General features: G+C 46.3%; 4 protein-coding genes across 8 annotated transcripts; 2 read left to right on the top strand and 2 right to left on the bottom strand.

Annotated features, from left to right (window-relative positions):
• Positions 1–465: 465 nt before the first annotated feature.
• On the bottom strand, positions 466–2,647 carry H2BC21 (H2B clustered histone 21). Its single transcript, XM_003308357.5, has one exon. It carries the CDS (start codon positions 2,645–2,647, stop codon positions 2,267–2,269), a length of 381 nt encoding a protein of 126 aa, XP_003308405.1. The 3' UTR covers positions 466–2,266.
• Positions 2,648–2,981: 334 nt separating this feature from the next.
• H2AC20 (H2A clustered histone 20) lies at positions 2,982–16,828 on the top strand. Its single transcript, XM_063797631.1, has 3 exons — positions 2,982–4,128; positions 15,493–15,705; positions 16,156–16,828. Exon 1 carries the CDS (start codon positions 2,982–2,984, stop codon positions 3,369–3,371), a length of 390 nt encoding a protein of 129 aa, XP_063653701.1. The 3' UTR covers positions 3,372–4,128; positions 15,493–15,705; positions 16,156–16,828.
• H2AC21 (H2A clustered histone 21) lies at positions 3,529–3,921 on the bottom strand. Its single transcript, XM_001166488.8, has one exon. The coding sequence runs from the start codon at positions 3,919–3,921 to the stop codon at positions 3,529–3,531; it is 393 nt and encodes a 130-aa protein (XP_001166488.1).
• BOLA1 (bolA family member 1) lies at positions 4,045–16,828 on the top strand. 5 transcript variants are annotated; one of them, XM_009430467.5, is made up of 2 exons: positions 4,045–4,128; positions 15,876–16,828. In XM_009430467.5, the coding sequence occupies exon 2, from the start codon at positions 16,093–16,095 to the stop codon at positions 16,504–16,506; it is 414 nt and encodes a 137-aa protein (XP_009428742.1). In that variant the 5' UTR covers positions 4,045–4,128; positions 15,876–16,092; the 3' UTR covers positions 16,507–16,828. The 5 variants fall into 5 exon arrangements, with proteins under 5 accessions (XP_009428742.1, XP_001166599.1, XP_016781599.1 ...); XM_001166599.6 differs by lacking the exon at positions 4,045–4,128 and adding an exon at positions 15,613–15,705 and having other exon boundaries at positions 16,043–16,828; XM_016926110.4 differs by lacking the exon at positions 4,045–4,128 and adding an exon at positions 15,617–15,705.
• Positions 16,829–17,128: the final 300 nt, after the last annotated feature.

Genomic DNA, 17,128 nt, shown 5'->3' with positions numbered 1-17,128 from the left:
GCTAACCTAGGAGCTTATTCTCTGGAGAGTTTCTGAAGAAAGGCTTCTCTTTGCCTCAGTTTCCTTATCTGTAAAATGGGTGATAATAACGGAACTACTTCCTGAGGTCCCAGTGAGAATTAGATGAGTCAATACGTATAAAGGGCCTAGGACACTACCTGGCACGTAGTAAGTGCTCCGTAGGTGTTAGCTTAACTTTATTATGAACTTTATTTCTTCCATCTTATTTGTACTGCTTTCTATTTGTGATCATATATTTTTCAATTACTAAGCATTAACAGTGGACTTGTAACAGACTATTTCAGCCCCAGTGCACCTTTGGGGCAGCAGTTTGGCTGGTGGCTTATAAATAGTCATCCCCCAGATCAGAGGCACCCACGCTTTTCTACAGACACAGTGGAAGTTGTATCTGTTAATTTCATTCATTGAGAAAATACACTGTAGATAAAAGAATCCAGCAAAGCCTTTAAATTAATTGGTAACTTTATTAATAACAATAGCATCTATACACATTTGAAAACACACATGTAGGAGACAGTTAAGATCTATTCAGTCTGTGATAATGTCTAGAGCTCATTTGGATTCATCAAACCCCTGCCATCAACTCCAAAAGCCCTTAGCCAAAAACAGTTGAATCACTCATCAAACCATCAGTGTCTTCCTCGGCAGAATCAAGGGTTGGAGAGAAAGAGTAAATATTCTGCACCTCCACAAAATAAAACTAAAATGCAATTGTCCTGCATCTGAGAATACAAGGGTGGACAGTATGAGCTGCATGACTGTGAACCAATGAGGCTTCCCTTGGCCTCATTTGTAAAAAGGAGATTAACTCTGTAGTCCCGCCTATATTGCATGGCCTCCAGAAAAGCAAATGAGGTGGTAAGTGTAAATTAAAAGCTCCTCTCCTTTAAGAGGGGAACACCATGAGGGGAGAGTAAGAAAAGGAGAAGGAAAAGGCTCTTTCCAGTGACCAACACGCTGAATTTGATGAAAATCCATAAGAGGTTATGCTAAACTGAGAAGCATAAGGGTGGATCTACCATTGCCACCTCCTCTTTGTAGCAAAAAAAATCTTAACACGGCCCCCTCCCAGCTGTTGCACTGAGGTGACTAAGGATACATTTTGAGAAAGTAGCTCCAAAAACATTTCCATTTTCACTGTGCCTTCACATACATCTAATGGAAATGAACAGCACCCTTCATCCATCCACGGAAGCGATTAAGAAAAGGGTGGGATGGAAAAATTAACCCAACAATATTAGATCAATACGTAGTATTTAAGTGTCCATAATGTGCCAGGCTGAAGATGCACGGGAAAACCACACTAGCCGGTCTGTCAAGGGCTTGAGAATACCATAAACAAGAAAACAGACGAATCAATTTCAGACAGCTGCTAGAAGGAAGATAAAATGAGACAGGCAAGTATGAGAGGCGCGAATTCCTGAGTGGATGACGTAGGTCTCTGAGAGGTGACTTTTGAGCCCGTATCTACATGGTAAGTGCCTCGCAGTGACCTGGGGCCGTAGCGTTACCATTTAAAGCACAGACCATTAAATGCAGAAATTATCAACAAAAGGAGAAATAGGAATTTCAAAGTCTCAAAGTGAACGACGGAAACTGAAATCTACAAATTAGAAAAAGGCGCAGAATTTTGAATATTCTTGTCGCCCAATCAGGACAAGGCTGGGACCCGGCTGCGCGGGCTTCGTCCAAAATACACAGAACGGCTTGTATCCACAGGAGGCCCCATCGCACGGCAGAACTGGTGACCGGACACAAAAGCTGCTGCCAAGCGTCAGTCATACAGAGCTGTCACGCAGTGTTTGCGGAACCTGGGCTGAATTGTGTCCTGGAGTTCTCTTAAATGACAGCCGAACTCAGCCACTTCGTCTTAGAATGAAACAGACCCAAGGAGCCACCAGGGCGCGTGTGGGGCGGGAGTGGGGGCGGGTAAAGAGGCGGATTGCCAACAGCCTAATCGAGAACCGACTCCTGGGAAGGCTAAGCAACACAATGAGCAAAGACACGCTCTAGATTCAAAAGCAAATCCAATGACGCACTGGGGACCTCGAGTTCCAAATAGTTAAAAAGCTACGTGTGCCATTTCCCATGACCTTCACACTAAAATAACTTACTTTATGGAAAGAAACTAAGTGAATAAGTGAACAAGCTCTTTTCTAGTGATTAGGTGGGTGGCTCTGAAAAGAGCCTTTGGAGTCAAGCAGCCGGCGACTCGAGCGAGCGAGCGCCAGGTCCCGGCAGGGACTCACTTGGAGCTGGTGTACTTGGTGACCGCCTTGGTGCCCTCGGACACGGCGTGCTTGGCCAGCTCGCCGGGCAGCAGCAGGCGCACGGCCGTCTGGATCTCGCGGGATGTGATGGTGGAGCGCTTGTTGTAGTGCGCCAGGCGGGAAGCCTCTCCCGCGATGCGCTCGAAGATGTCGTTGACGAAGGAGTTCATGATGCCCATGGCCTTGGACGAGATGCCGGTGTCGGGGTGGACCTGCTTCAGCACCTTGTACACGTAGATGGAGTAGCTCTCTTTCCGGCTGCGCTTGCGCTTCTTGCCGTCTTTCTTCTGGGCTTTGGTGACGGCTTTCTTAGAGCCTTTTTTAGGGGCCGGAGCGGATTTTGCCGGTTCAGGCATGGTAAGACACAGTAGAAACGCGGCTTAGCCAAGAAAAGAAGTAAGAGAATGGGCGGGCCTGATTCTTTTATAACCACCTTATGCAAATTAGGGCTCCGAAAGTCGTTCATTTCCATTGGTCCGTGTGCGGACCTTGCGTTTTCAGCAATGCGTACGTAACAACACCGACTCTTGACTTGATTGGCCGGTTCTGAAGCCATATTAGGACCAATGAAAAACTCGTTCTTGACCCCACCCCTAGGAAAGCTTATAAAGGCTTTCCTCTTGGTTCTCTTTCAATCTTATTTTTTTGCGAGGTTCTGAGCGTTGTCTGTGTTTAACCTTGATTTCAGTCATGTCTGGTCGTGGCAAACAAGGAGGCAAGGCCCGCGCCAAGGCCAAGTCGCGCTCGTCCCGCGCTGGCCTCCAGTTCCCGGTAGGGCGAGTGCACCGCTTGCTGCGCAAAGGCAACTACGCGGAGCGGGTGGGGGCCGGCGCGCCCGTCTACATGGCGGCGGTCCTCGAGTACCTGACCGCCGAGATCCTGGAGCTGGCGGGCAACGCGGCTCGGGACAACAAGAAGACGCGCATCATCCCTCGTCACCTCCAGCTGGCCATCCGCAACGACGAGGAACTGAACAAGCTGCTGGGTAAAGTCACCATCGCCCAGGGCGGCGTTTTGCCTAACATCCAGGCCGTTCTGTTACCAAAGAAAACCGAAAGCCACAAAGCCAAAAGCAAATAAATGCAGACAAACAAAGACCAAAGGCTCTTTTTAGAGCCACCCAAGTTTTCAAAAAAAGAGCTAATGCGCTATTTTGTGATCAGCCCTTCATTTGACACTTTGGTGGCTCTTAAAAGAGCCTTTGGGGTGAATGAGTGTATGGTGTCAAACCTCTTAATTACTTGTTCTTGCCAGGCTTGTGACTCTCCGTTTTCTTGGGCAACAGGACAGCCTGGATATTGGGCAAGACGCCGCCCTGGGCAATGGTGACACCCCCGAGTAACTTGTTGAGCTCTTCGTCATTCCTCACGGCTAGTTGTAGATGGCGAGGGATGATGCGCGTCTTCTTGTTGTCCCGAGCCGCGTTGCCCGCCAACTCCAGAATTTCCGCGGTCAGGTACTCGAGGACCGCCGCCAGGTATACCGGGGCGCCTGCCCCGACCCGCTCCGCGTAGTTGCCTTTGCGCAGCAAGCGGTGCACTCGCCCCACCGGGAACTGGAGGCCAGCGCGGGACGAGCGCGACTTGGCCTTAGCGCGGGCCTTGCCTCCCTGCTTTCCGCGTCCTGACATAACGGCTAAAATTGCAGTTACAGCTTCTTTTACAAGGAGAAGAATGTGGAAAGAATAACCAATTTGATGTAATTTATAAGAGCTACCGGGAGGGGTGAAGGGAAGTCGTTTGATTGGCTAAAAGCGGAGCCGTATCTAACAGCCAATAGAAAAGCAGAAAGCCGCCTCTTGGTTTGCGTCCTGCACTGAAAGGAAATGACGGATTTTGTAAGTATCTCCCAATCGCTGAGAGCCACATTAAAGCCCCTTATTTGCATGCCAGGATCTTTAAAGAGAGCGGGCTTTCAAACAAAATGCTGGTTTTGTTTTACTGAGGGGCACTGTGGGTTTTTGTTTTGTTTTGCTTTGCTTTGTTTAGTTTACAGCCGGGAAATCCCAATATGGACCCTAAGGAACTGCAGAAGACATCCTTAGACGGAGAGTTACTCTCACGCAAGAGTAGGGGATTCTGAAGCCGATGATCCCCTTGAGCTCTAAACTACCAAGTCCCGCCCTTTCTGTCTCGTCACAGCCAAATTCCCTTTAAAAATACATGTACTACTAAGGCTGCCTCCTTTCTCGCCCCTAAACTTAAGTCGCCGGCAGCGGCGTGTCTCCGCCCCACCCCCACCCGCCTGCACTCCTCGGAATCCGGTTTGACCGAGGCTAGAATAGATTTGTCATCCTCCTCTTGACCTCCAGGTGGCGGCCTTCAAACTTGCTCCCTTGGCTTTCAAAATGTCGCCCTGTTTTTCTTCTTACCTCGCCGACTTTTCTTATCCTGCTCCCCCAATGCCACTGCCCATCTCTAAATCTGCGAGTCCAGCTGGACTGTTTCCCTGTCTCCAATTCTTCACATATTCCGAAGAGTCTTACCCATTTATATGCTTTCAACTAACGTCCAAATTTGTTTCAGAAGCTCAGACCCTTATGCCTAACTGCTTACAGAATACTTCAACCTACTTGTCCCAACGAGCACCTCAAACTCAAACTCTACCTCAGCCTATCCGAACGCGAACTCATACAAACAACCTCCCCTCTTTGCCCTCTTTTCCTGAAATGCACCAGCATACTTACAGATACCTAAGCCGAAATCTACTCTACTCTTCCCTTCGTCTTAGCATATCCAGTCAGTTGCTTCCTTAACATCCCTTCAGACTTTTTCTCCATGCTCCCTTGTCCACCTCATCATCGTCCCTTAGATTTCAGCAACAGCCGGGAAAGGGTAATTTTGCCGTCAGGCACTAATCGCTGGCATGACTCCAGCGGTCTTAGAAATCTTTCCTGAAAGCTCTCCTTTTTTTCTTTTATCCCATATAACAGATGAACCTGAAAGCTCTTGTGTTTCTTCCTCCTCAACGTCCCATCTCTGGGAGTTCTACATCTCCTACACCATTCTCACCCTTTCCTTAGTATCCCTTAAGGTCAGGTAGAATGCTAGAGAGAAAAAATAGACTTGTGGGTTTTTTGTTTGTTTTTTGAGGCGGAATTTCCTCTGTCACCCAGGCTGGAGCACTATCTCAGCTCACTGCAACCTCCACCACCGCCTCCTCCACCCCGCCCCCACCCACCCGGGTTCAAGCGATCCTCCCACCTCAGCCTCCCGAGTAGCTGGGATGACAGGCGCCCACCACCCCGCCTGGCTAATTTTTGTATTTTTAGTAGAGATGGGGTTTCATCTCTACTAATGTTGACCAGGGTGATCTCGAACTCCTGACCTCAAATCTCGAATGTTGGCCAAGGTGGTCTCGAACTCCTGACCTCAAATGATCTGCCCACCTCGACCTCCCAAAGTGCTGGGATTACAGGCGTGAGCCACTGCACCCGGCCAGAAAATACTTAAATCATTCTTTGACACTTTTCCTGATGTTTTCTCCTTTATTCTCACCAGTTTATTCAACTGGCATTTATTGGATGTGTGCTATTGGGCCATGGGTGTATAGATAATTGAAAGTAGTACAAACAAGTCTGTGATGAAATGCCTCCAGAAAATGGAGGAAATCTGGTGAACTCTGAGAGTTAAATTAGTTAAAATCAGCTACGTATAGAGATTACTCCTGATAAGAATGCTGGTATAGATTTGGGAAACACCAAAGTTCAGACAGAGGTGATGAGGGTGTAACCTAAGATCCTTCTAATCCAATTGATTATATCATTTGAGAAGATGAATGTTAACAGAAAGGTGCGGTCCACATAGAGTCCAAACAGGTGGCGATTATAGTAGGAATATGTTATGTTTTCACCAACACTAAAATATATCTGGCAGATGTAAAGTTTGGCCTAGAAAAGGTTCCTTGGTTATGAAAGCATCAACCTTTTCTCACAGCCTGGGTGAAATATTTCTGAAGACTATCCAAGTTCTTTCATTCAGATTCTGTGCTCAATTAACAACTTTCTGATTATTCTATTCCAAGATAAAAACATAAGACTGAAGTGGGGGGAGCCAGTTATAGAAAGATGTTCATCATATAATTCAATGAATTTGCATTTTGGACTATTCATAAATTTTGTGTGTACTTTGTTAGCGTGGGCCCCTCCCCAAGAAGCCAGTCAGTCCTGGAAGTTCTCATAGTGTCAACTTTTCAGACCTAAAGGGCTGAGAACAAAACCCAGATGATAGGGGACCCCACCACAATCCTGGCACCCCATAAGGCCCTGCTTGAGGGGCAAGATGACCTTCCTTTCTTTCGCTGACCTTTTTTTTTTTTTTTTTTCCCAAACAGAGTCTCACTCTGTCAGCCAGGCTGGAGTGCAGTGGCAGAATCTCAGCTCACTGCAACCTCTGCTTCTCGGGTTCAAGTGATTCTCATGCCTCAGCCTTGGACCAAATAGCTGGGATTACAGGCATGCGCCACCACATCCAGCTAATTTTTGTATTTTCAGTAGAAACAGGGTTTTGCCATGTTGTCCAGGCTGGTCTCGAACTCCCAAAGTGCTGGGATTACAGGTGTGAGCCACTGCGCCTGGACTTGACCTCTGATTTCTTTTTTACTTCTATCACGGTGCTCTGTGCCATAAGAAGGGTGAAAGAAAAAGAGATTACGTTGAAACCCTGCTATGATAAACCCTGCAGTAGTGACTGCCTACAAAGTAGATAAAATTATGTGTTTCACAAATAAACTGAAGCTTACAGGGATTAAAACAATTGCTGGGCCGGGTGTGGTGGCTCACACCTGTAATCCCAGCACTTTGGGAGGCTGAGGCGGATAGCTTGAACCCAGGAGTTTGAGACCAGCCTGGGCAACATGGCGAAACCCCATCTCTACAAAAAATACAAAAATTAACTGAATGTGGTGGGGCACACACCTGTGACCTGTGGTCTCAGCTACTTGGGAGGCTGAGGTTGGAGGATTACTTGAGCCCAGAAGGCAGAGGTTGCAGTGAGCCAAAATAGCGCCACTGCACTCCAGCCTGGGCGACAGAGCAAGACTCTATCTCAAAAAAAAAAATTGCTGAAGGTCACACAGCCACATGATTAGAGCCTAGGTCTGCCTGACTCAAATAACATGCTCCTCACCATGTCGTTCACACTCTCACTAACTAGATGTTGGGCTTAAAGAAGTCATTTAATTTATCCAGCCATTGTTTCTTCCTCTGTACAAAAAAAAGGAAGAAAGAATTATTAGATGAGATCTTCTCTACTCCCACACAAATATCCTTGCTGTGGCCACATCTCTTTGTTCATATCCTGGTGACAGCACTTACCATTCTGTACTGTGCTGTGTGTGTGTGTGTGTGTGTGTGTGTGTGTGTGTGTGTGTGTGTGTGTGAGATGGAGTTTCGCTCTGTCGCCCAGGCTGGAGTGCAATGGCATGATCTCTGCCCACTGCAACCTCTGCCTCCCAGGTTCAAGAGATTCTCCTGCCTCAGCCTCCCAAGTAGCTGGGATTACAGTAATGTGCCACCACACCTGGCTAATTTTTTTATTTTTAGTAGAAATGGGGTTTCACCATGTTGGCCAGGCTGGTCTTGAACTCCTGACTTCAGGTGATCTACCCACCTCAGCCTCCCAAAGTGGTAGAATTATAGGCGTGAGCCACCATACCTGGCCTGTACTGTGCTTTAATCTCCTTTCTGTAACCATTTCCAGAGAAAGATCATGTCTTCCTCTTATTTGAATCAAGAGTTCTTGATTCCTTCCACCTGGCCCTTAATAGTTTCCTTAAATGTTTTTGGCATGAATACATGAAACAAACTCTTAGAAAATTAGCATTTTCTTTTCTAAAATATTTAGTCAACAACCACTCTCCAAATGACAACCATAAATAGTAGATGATGGTAAACAGAATGATGGAAGATATAATAGAAGCTCATCAGTTAAATAAAAATAATATAGGCCAGGCACAGTGGCTCACACCTGTAATCCCAGCACTTTGGGAGGCCAAGGCGGGTGGATCATGAGGTCAGGGGTTCGAGAGCAGCCTGACCAACATGGTGAAACCCCATCTCTACTAAAAATACAAAATTAGCTGGGCATGGTGGTGGGCACCTGTAATCCCAGCTACTCAGGAGGCTGAGGCAGGAAAATTGCTTGAACCCGGGAGGCAGAGGTTGCAGTGAGCCGAGATCGTGCCACTGCACTCCGGCCTGGGTGACAGAGCGAGACTCCGTCTCAAAAAATAATAATAATAATAATATAGCCTACCATAATACGGTTGCTGGAATAAAGGAGAATAAATGTAAATAACCTAGTAGAGAGCTTGGGAACCTGAGAGGCCCCACAGCTAGATTAGGAGGATATGATGGTTCATTTTATGAGTCAACTTGCCTGGCCCAATAGCTAGTAAAACATTTTCTGGGTTTTGTTTTTGTTTTTTGTTTTTTTTTTTTTTGAGACGGAGTTTCACTCTTGTTGCCCAGGCTGGAGTGCAATGACGTGATCTCGGCTCACAGCAACCTCCACCTCCCGGGTTCAAGCGATTCTCCTGCCTCAGCCTCCCAAGTAGCTGAGATTACAGGCGTGAGCCACCATGCCTGGCTAATTTTGTATTTTTAGTAGAGATGGGGTTTCTCCATGTTGGTCAGGCTGGTCTCAAACTCCTGACCTCAGGTGATCCGCCCGCCTCAGCCTCCCAAAATGATAGAATTACAGGCATGAGCCACCACGCCTGGCCCATTTTTCTGGGTATTTCTGAAAGAGATTAGCATCTGAGGCCGGGCACGGTGGCTCACACCTGTAATCCCAGCACTTTGGGAGGCCAAGGCAGGTGGATCACCTGAGGTCGGGAGTTCGAGCCCAGCCTGGCCAACATGGTGAAACCCCATCTCTACTAAAAATACAAAAAATTAGCCCAGCGTGGTGGCATGCACCTGTGTAGTCCCAGCTACTCAGGAGGCTGAGGCAGGAGAATCGCTTGAACCCAGGAGGTGGAGGTTGCAGTGAGCCATGATCGGACAACTGCACTCCAGCCTGGGCAACAGAGCAAGACTCTGTCTCAAAAACAAACAAACAAAAAGTAATCTATGGTGATAAAGGTTAGAATAATGAGACTAATGATTAACTGTGGCAGGGTAATACTGACTTCCCTGGAAGTCTTCTGAGGTGCTGGGAATTTTCTTTATCTTGATATAGGCATATTCATATGTAAAATTCAGCTCTACATTTAAGATTTATAGGGGTTGTTTTGTTTGTTTGTTTTTGAGACAGTCTCCCTCTGTCACCCAGGCTGGAGTGCAGTGGCGTGATCCCAGCTCACTGCAACTCTGCCTCTCGGGTTCAAGCCAATTCTCATGCCTCAGCCTCCCAAATAGTTGGGATTACAGGTGCCTGCCACCACGCCCAGCTAATTTTTGTATTTTTAGTAGAGAGGGGGTTTCACCATGTTGGCCAGGCTGGTCTCGAACTCCTGATCTCAAGTGATCCACCTTCCTTGGCCTCCCAAAGTGCTGGGATTACAGGCGTGAGTCACCACGCCCGGCCTAGATTTATAAATCTCTTACATGTACATCATACCTCAGTAAGCACAATTTTTAAATATAAACAAAATTGAAGGAGTCATCATGGGGAAAACAATGAGTACTTTGTTGGGCATCCCAATCCTCATGTTACAGATGAGTGTTTATTATTGTTTGGTTGTTTTGTTTAATTGTGTATGAGGTGGCTAACATAATCTCTCGGTGCTTAAAGCCTCTAAAAGCCTTAATCTGACCACGACAGACCTTCATTAAATAGTAGATATTATTATGACTATATTTTTATTAGAAACAAAGACAAGAAGCTTGCCCTGTGGAGCTCGCAACTTGCAAAGCTTTCGTTTATTTTTACGACAGCAATAATAGTGAAGTTGCCGTCTCCATTCATACATCAATTCACTCATCCATCCAATATATCTTATTGAACACCTAAGTACGTCAACACTGAGCTTGGCATCACACATCTAGAATATAGTGAATACCATTCATTGTGCCTGGATCTCTCTTTCCACGTGGTTAGTTCCCTCTAGTCATTCAAATTTCTGTTTCAATGTTACCTTCACACCTAGGCTTTCCCTGACCTCAGCCTCCTACCTCTCCCTAACACTGTCACTGGATTTGCAAACTGCAAGGTCCTAACCAAAGCAAGTCCTATAGATGCCATCTTTGTAGCAGCTTTCTAATCAATGTACTTCTCTCTAGCCCATCTCGTGCCTTCACTCAGGTTATCTTTCACCCAGACTACCAACAAAGACTTTTCTACTCCTCTCCCTGCTTCTACTCTTCCCACTCCTCACCAGAGTGGCCTTTCTAATAGACATTCTGATTCTTTTCTCACCGTACACTCTCTCCCCAGGTGATCACATACCACACCCCAGCCCCACCCCCATGATCTCATTTCATCTTCAACAACCCCTAACTAAGAGATGTCTCAAATATACTTCTCACATGCTAAAATTAGTGGGAAAAAACTTAATGAGAATTAGGAAAGTAGATACACTTAGAGTATCTTCCACAATTACAGACAGAAAAGGAATTTTATAGTGGAAAAGCCTGACAGATACCATCTTAATCAAGTGATCAGAACTATCATTAGTAATAACAAAAAGATCACGTGCCCTGGTAAGGTTCACAGAGAAGAATTCAACATTACTTCTGCAGCATTCCAGCCAAAAATGCATGTGCTAAATTTTAATCATAAAGAAACATCAGACAAACCCAGATTGAGGGACATTCTACAAAATAAATGTCTGTAACTTCAAAATTACCAAAGTCATGAAAGACAAAGAAAATCTAGGAAACTATTTCAAGTTAATGGAGAACAAAGAGATATAACAACTGAATGCAACACGTGATCCTAGATTGGATCCTGGACCAGAAAATATTTCTTTTCATTTTATATATAGGATAGTAGTGGAACAATTGGCAAATTTTGAATAAGGTCTGTAGATTAGATAATAGTACCGTATCTATGTTCATTTCTAGAGTCTGACAGTTATATTCCGGCTATGTGAGAAAATGTCTTTTTTTTTTAAGTAAATATACATCAGTCAGGATTCTCTAGGGAAACAGAACGAATAGTAGATAGATTGATAGATTGATAGATAGTTTTATTATAAAAAATTGGCTTTTTGATTATGGAAGCTAATAAATCCCAAGATCCCCAAGATCTTCAGGGTAAGCTGGCAAGCTGGAGACCCAGGAGAGCTGATGATATAGTTCCAGTTCAAGTTCAAAGGCCTGAGAACCAATGGTGTAGTTCCAGTCCAAAGGCCGAGTCTAAGACCCAGATGGAGCCAGTGTTTACTTCTGAGTCTGAAGGCTGAGAAAAGCCAATGTCCGGGTCTCAAAGCAGTCAGGCAGAAGGAAGTCTCTCTTACTCCGGAGTGGGTCAGTCTTTTTGTTCTAGTCAAGCTTTCAACTGGTTGGATGGGACCCACCTATATTAGGGAGGGCAATTTACTCAGTCTACCAATTCAAATGTTAATCTCATTCAAAATACTCTCACAGAAGCACCCATATTTGGCCAAATATCTGAGCACCAATCCTCTAGAAGTTGGGACATTAACCATCACAGGCCATGCGTGGTGGCTCACGCCTCTAATCCCAGCACTTTGCGAGGCTGAGGTGGGTGGATCACCTGAGGTCAGGAGTTTGAGACCAGCCTGGCCAACATGGTGAAACCCCCCCTCTCCACTAAAAATACAAAAATTAGCCAGGCGCCATTGTCCACGCCTGTAATCCCAGCTACTCAGGAGGCTGAGGCACGAGAATCACTTGAACCCAGGAGACAGAGGTTGCAGTAAGCCAAGATTGCATCACTGCACTCCAGCCTGGGCGACAGAGTGAGACTCCATCTCAAAAAAAAAAAAAAAGTTAACCATCACAGGTAGAGTTTAATAGGCTTTATCTCTGAAACTTAGTCTCAAACAGTCCAGAAAATAATTATATATTTGTAGATAGGTACATACAAATAAAACAAACAGTGAATTGTTAATATTTGGGTAATCTAGGTATCAGGATAAAGGATATACAGGAATTATTTGAACTGTTTTTTTTAACTTTAGATGCACAAACCTTGTAATTATCCTTGACACTTTCCCTCCCACAACCAAGCCATTACCCCACCCTGTAGGTTTTACTTTCCTAATATACATCTTGTAGCCACAATTTCTCTCCATTCCCACCACCACCACCACCACCTTGGTCCAAATCATCATCATCTCTCACCTAGACTGCTACAGTAACCTCCCAACTTGTCTCCCTGTTTCCACTCCTGCCTCCTCTACAATCCATTCTTCACCCTGAAGCCAGTGATCTTTGCAGAATACAAACTTAAAGTCAGCTAAATGCAATGCATGATCCTTGATTGGTTTCTGAAAATTAAACATTTATAATGTTTACTTAGACTGTGCTGCTATTAGAAAATACCACTGACTGGGTAATTTATAAACAGAAATGTATTTTCTCACAGTTCTGGAGGCTGGGAAGTCCAAGATTATGGCACTGGCAGGTTTGGTATCTAGTGAAGGCCAGTTCCTCATAGATACGCCATCGAGGTGACCTTACATGGCAGAAGGGACAGAAGGGGCCAACTTACCCCCTCAAGCTCTTTCAAAAGGCGTTAATCCATTCTTGAGGGTGGAGCCCTCATAGCCTTATTACCTCCTAAAGGCCCCACCACTTAATACCAACACCATGGATTAATTTTCAACATGAATTCTGGAGGAGACATATTCAAACTATAGTAGACACCAATGAGACAGTTGGGGAAATCTGAATATCAACTGTATGTGATTATAGTATTGTATGAATGTTAAATGTCTTGGATGTGGTAATGGTATTGTGGATATGTATGAAAATGTCCTTGTTCTTAGGAGATACACATTGAAAGTACATAGCAATTAAGTGTAAAGAATTTTGTGGGGCCAGGCGCAGTGGCTCACGCCTATAATCCCAGCATTTTGGGAGGCCGAGGCGGACTGATGACCTGAGGTCGGGAGTTCAAGACCAGCCTGACCAACATGGAGAAACCCCGTCTCCACTAAAAACACAAAATTAGCCAGAGTGGTGGCGCACGCCTGTAATCCCAGCTACATGGGAGGCTGAGGCAAGCAAATCGCTTGAACCCAGGAGGTGGAGGTTGCTGTGAGCCGAGATCGCACCATTGCACTCCAGCCTAGGCAACAAGAGCGAAACTCCATCTCAAAAAAAAAAAAGAATTTTGTGGCTGGGTGCAGTGGCTCATGCCTGTAATCCCATCACTTTGGGAGGCTGAGGCAGGCAGATCACTTGAGGTCAGGAGTTCCAGAGCAGGAGGATCACTTGAGGTCAGGAGTTCCAGACCAGCCTGGCCAACATGGTGAAACCCCATCTCTACTAGAAATGCAAAAAAATTTAGCCAGGTATGGTGGCACCAGCCTGTAGTCCCAGCTACTCAGGACGCTGAGGCAGGAGAATCACTTGAACCCAGAAGGTGGAGGTTGCAGTGGGCCAAGATGGCGCCACTGCACTCCAGTCTGGGCGACAGAGTGAGACTCTGTTTAAAAAAAAAAAAAAAAAAAGAATTTTGGGCCAGGTGAAGTGGCTCATGCCTGTAATCCCTGTAATCCTGGGTGGCTGAGGAGGGTGGATCACCTGAGGTTGGGAGTTCCAGACCAGCCTGATCAACATGGAGAAACCCCGTCTCTACTAAAAATACAAAATTAGCCGGGCATGTTGGCACATGCCTGTAATCCCAGCTAATCAGGAGGCTGAGGCAGGAGACTTGCTTGAACCCAGGAGGCAGAGGTTGCAGTGAGCCAAGATCACGCCATTGCACTCCAGCCTGGGCAAGAAGAGCAAAACTCCGCCTCAAAAAAAAATAAGTAAATAAGATTTTTGCACCTAACTCAAGTGATTCAGCAGAAATAATTATTATTATTTCATTATTATTATACACACATACATTAAAAGAGATACAAAGCCAAGTCTGGCAAAATCTTATCAGTGAATCTAGGTAAAGAGTGGATAAATGGGTTGCTCATTGTATTAATCTTGCAAATTTTCTGGAAGTTTTAATTTTTTTTAAAGGCTAGGGAAAACAGTGTATGTCATAGTTTAAATTTCTTGAGTGTGATAAGGGTATTGTGGTTATGTATGAGAATATCTTTGTTCTTAGGAGATACATATTGGAGTAGTTAGGGGTGAAATGTCATGCTATCTGCAACTTACTTTCAAATGGTTCATCCAAAAAAGCATATAAATATATTTTAAAGTATATGTAAAGTACTTAAATATATGAGTATATATGTACAAGTATAAAATAAATATAAATGTAAAAAATGGTGGGTCAAGTGAAAGGTAGAGGGTGTTGCTTTGAACTATTCAACTTTTCTGTGGCTTTGACATTTTTCAAAATGAGAAGTTGGGGAAAAACATTTAGAAATATGTAAATATATTAAGGATACAAAATAAAATTTAAATAATTTTACAAGTTAAGAATCATCCTGGAAAAATTACATCCTGTTACATCCCTGCTTAAAACCTCAGTAGCTTCCCACTACTTCTAGGATAAAGACAAAATTGCCTAACAAGGGTTACAAGGCCTGGGGTGGTCTGGCCCGTTCCTCTCCTCCTGGTACCCTACTCATCACCATCAGCTGCCCCCTAGGCTCCAACCACACCCTAACTACACCAGAAGGAAAGACTCCCTCAAAATTCTCTCTCCTCCTGTCCTTTACACGTGCAGCTACCAAAGCCAAAACCTCACTATGAGGGACTGAGAAATGGATTCTCATGTTGTTTCTGCTGAACTGTTTCCCTAAATCTCGGAAATATTCTCTGCCCGCCCCCCATTCCACCTCTCCAACCCCGGCCAAGTCTGGGTAACTTGCCTCCTTAGCATCCTGTGTTTATCTCATCGTAGCACCTAGTACCCAGTACTGCAATTGTCCGCTCACTTGTTAGTCTTCAGTGCTCTGTTGTCTCCTTGAAAACAGGGCCTGACTTGACTCCCCAGTCCCCAGCACTAGTCTGGGGCACAGTAATTATGTATTCAATCAGACTTCCATTTTCTTGCATATAAAATAAAGGAGTTGGGCTGGATGATCTACAAGATCTATTGGCAGTAAAATAGATCTAATAATCCCAATCCCAACTGCGCGTGAATTCCCTTTTTCTTTGCATTGCTGGGTTCAGACTTTCTGACCACCTTACCAGTGGGGAGAATCCGAGACTACAGTTCCCATGATCCCTCAGGGCACCACGTGGTGCCTGCCCGTCCTACCAACGCTCAGCGAGGACTCCATTTCCCAGCGTGCCTCAGGAAGGGCGCCAGGACTGCATTTTGCTCCGGAGCGTCCAGAGTCCTGTCCCTGAGCGGGAATCGCAGTGGCCGAGGCTGAGCGGCAGGTAGAAGGGGCGTCTCCGGGGCTTCACAGGGAACACAGGGGCTTCGGCCCAACCACAAGTACGCAGTTGCACATGCCCTACTTTTGCCCATTCTTTGCAAATCCCCTAAGGAACGAACGCGCCTCGCGTGCGGGCCTTTCTAATCTTCGCTTGTCCCTTCACTTCCACAGCTGGAGGTCGAATTCACCACGTCACGTAGAGAAAAGGGGCGGTGTCTCGGGTCTCCCCGTGTGGCATCAAGGCGGGCTCCCTATAGGAGCTGGTGTGGACGTCCGGGCGTGGGGTTAGGGCGGATGCGTGGATCGCGGGGCGGGTGTTGACATTGTGCTCTCACCAGGCGGATCGCCCCGACCCTCACTCCTGGCGTCTGCGTCTCTGGCGTAGCCGATGCTGAGTGGGCGGCTGGTCCTGGGTCTGGTCTCCATGGCAGGCCGCGTTTGTTTGTGCCAGGGCAGCGCGGGATCCGGGGCCATCGGTCCGGTGGAGGCCGCCATTCGCACGAAGTTGGAGGAGGCCCTGAGCCCCGAGGTGCTAGAGCTTCGCAACGAGAGCGGTGGCCACGCGGTCCCGCCTGGCAGTGAGACTCACTTCCGCGTGGCTGTGGTGAGCTCTCGTTTCGAGGGACTGAGCCCCCTACAACGACACCGGCTGGTCCACGCAGCGCTGGCCGAGGAGCTGGCAGGTCCGGTCCATGCGCTGGCCATCCAGGCACGGACCCCCGCCCAGTGGAGAGAGAACTCTCAGCTGGACACTAGCCCCCCATGCCTGGGTGGGAACAAGAAAACTCTAGGAACCCCCTGAACCCCAAGAGAGGGAGGACCAGGATCCGAATGGGCTGGGTGAGCACGAATTACTGAGGCCTTCCCTTTGATACAGTCCAGGATTTGTAAGGGATGAAGACCCCTGGGCCCCATTCTGTTGGGGTCCATACATACTCTCCGAAGATAGCAACTTGCTTCAGGTCAAAGTGAACCCGAGAAAAGAGAAGAATCACTCACTATTGCTCTTGCCCTGGACTATTCAGGAAGGGCAGCCCGGATGTTCCATGTTAAATCGTGACAGAACTGCACCAGACCTGATGAGTTGGAAACAATCCTATACATTAAAAGAAATTACACTATGAGGCTGTGTTCTTAATGGACTGCTGAATCAGTGCCACAGGTGTTCTTGGGAGAAGAAAGATACTTGTAGACTAGTCGGGAAGGGCTTTATGAGGGAAGTGATCTAGTTGGATCTTTAAAGGAAAGCACAAAATTAACCAGAAAGGAGAGGATAGGTGCTGCAGGCAGGGAGAAGAACCTGAGCAAAGACATAGACGCTGGACTGAGAAGTGAGTTAATGGACAAGACAGGGGATATAGGCAGGGACACATTTGAATTTCATCTTGAGGGGGGGAATGTTTGGCTTTTTTACAGCCTGTTCA

Source organism: Pan troglodytes, chromosome 1 (assembly GCF_028858775.2).
Source record: "Pan troglodytes isolate AG18354 chromosome 1, NHGRI_mPanTro3-v2.0_pri, whole genome shotgun sequence".
Classification (NCBI taxonomy): Eukaryota; Metazoa; Chordata; class Mammalia; order Primates; family Hominidae; genus Pan; species Pan troglodytes.
This window is presented reverse-complemented; position numbering and strand designations above follow the sequence as displayed.

Coding starts and splice junctions, on each gene's coding strand:
- BOLA1 (XM_009430467.5), top strand. CDS start 16,093: ATGCTGAGTGGGCGGCTGGTCCTGGGTCTGGTCTCCATGGCAGGCCGC.
- H2AC21 (XM_001166488.8), bottom strand. CDS start 3,921: ATGTCAGGACGCGGAAAGCAGGGAGGCAAGGCCCGCGCTAAGGCCAAG.
- H2AC20 (XM_063797631.1), top strand. CDS start 2,982: ATGTCTGGTCGTGGCAAACAAGGAGGCAAGGCCCGCGCCAAGGCCAAG.
- H2BC21 (XM_003308357.5), bottom strand. CDS start 2,647: ATGCCTGAACCGGCAAAATCCGCTCCGGCCCCTAAAAAAGGCTCTAAG.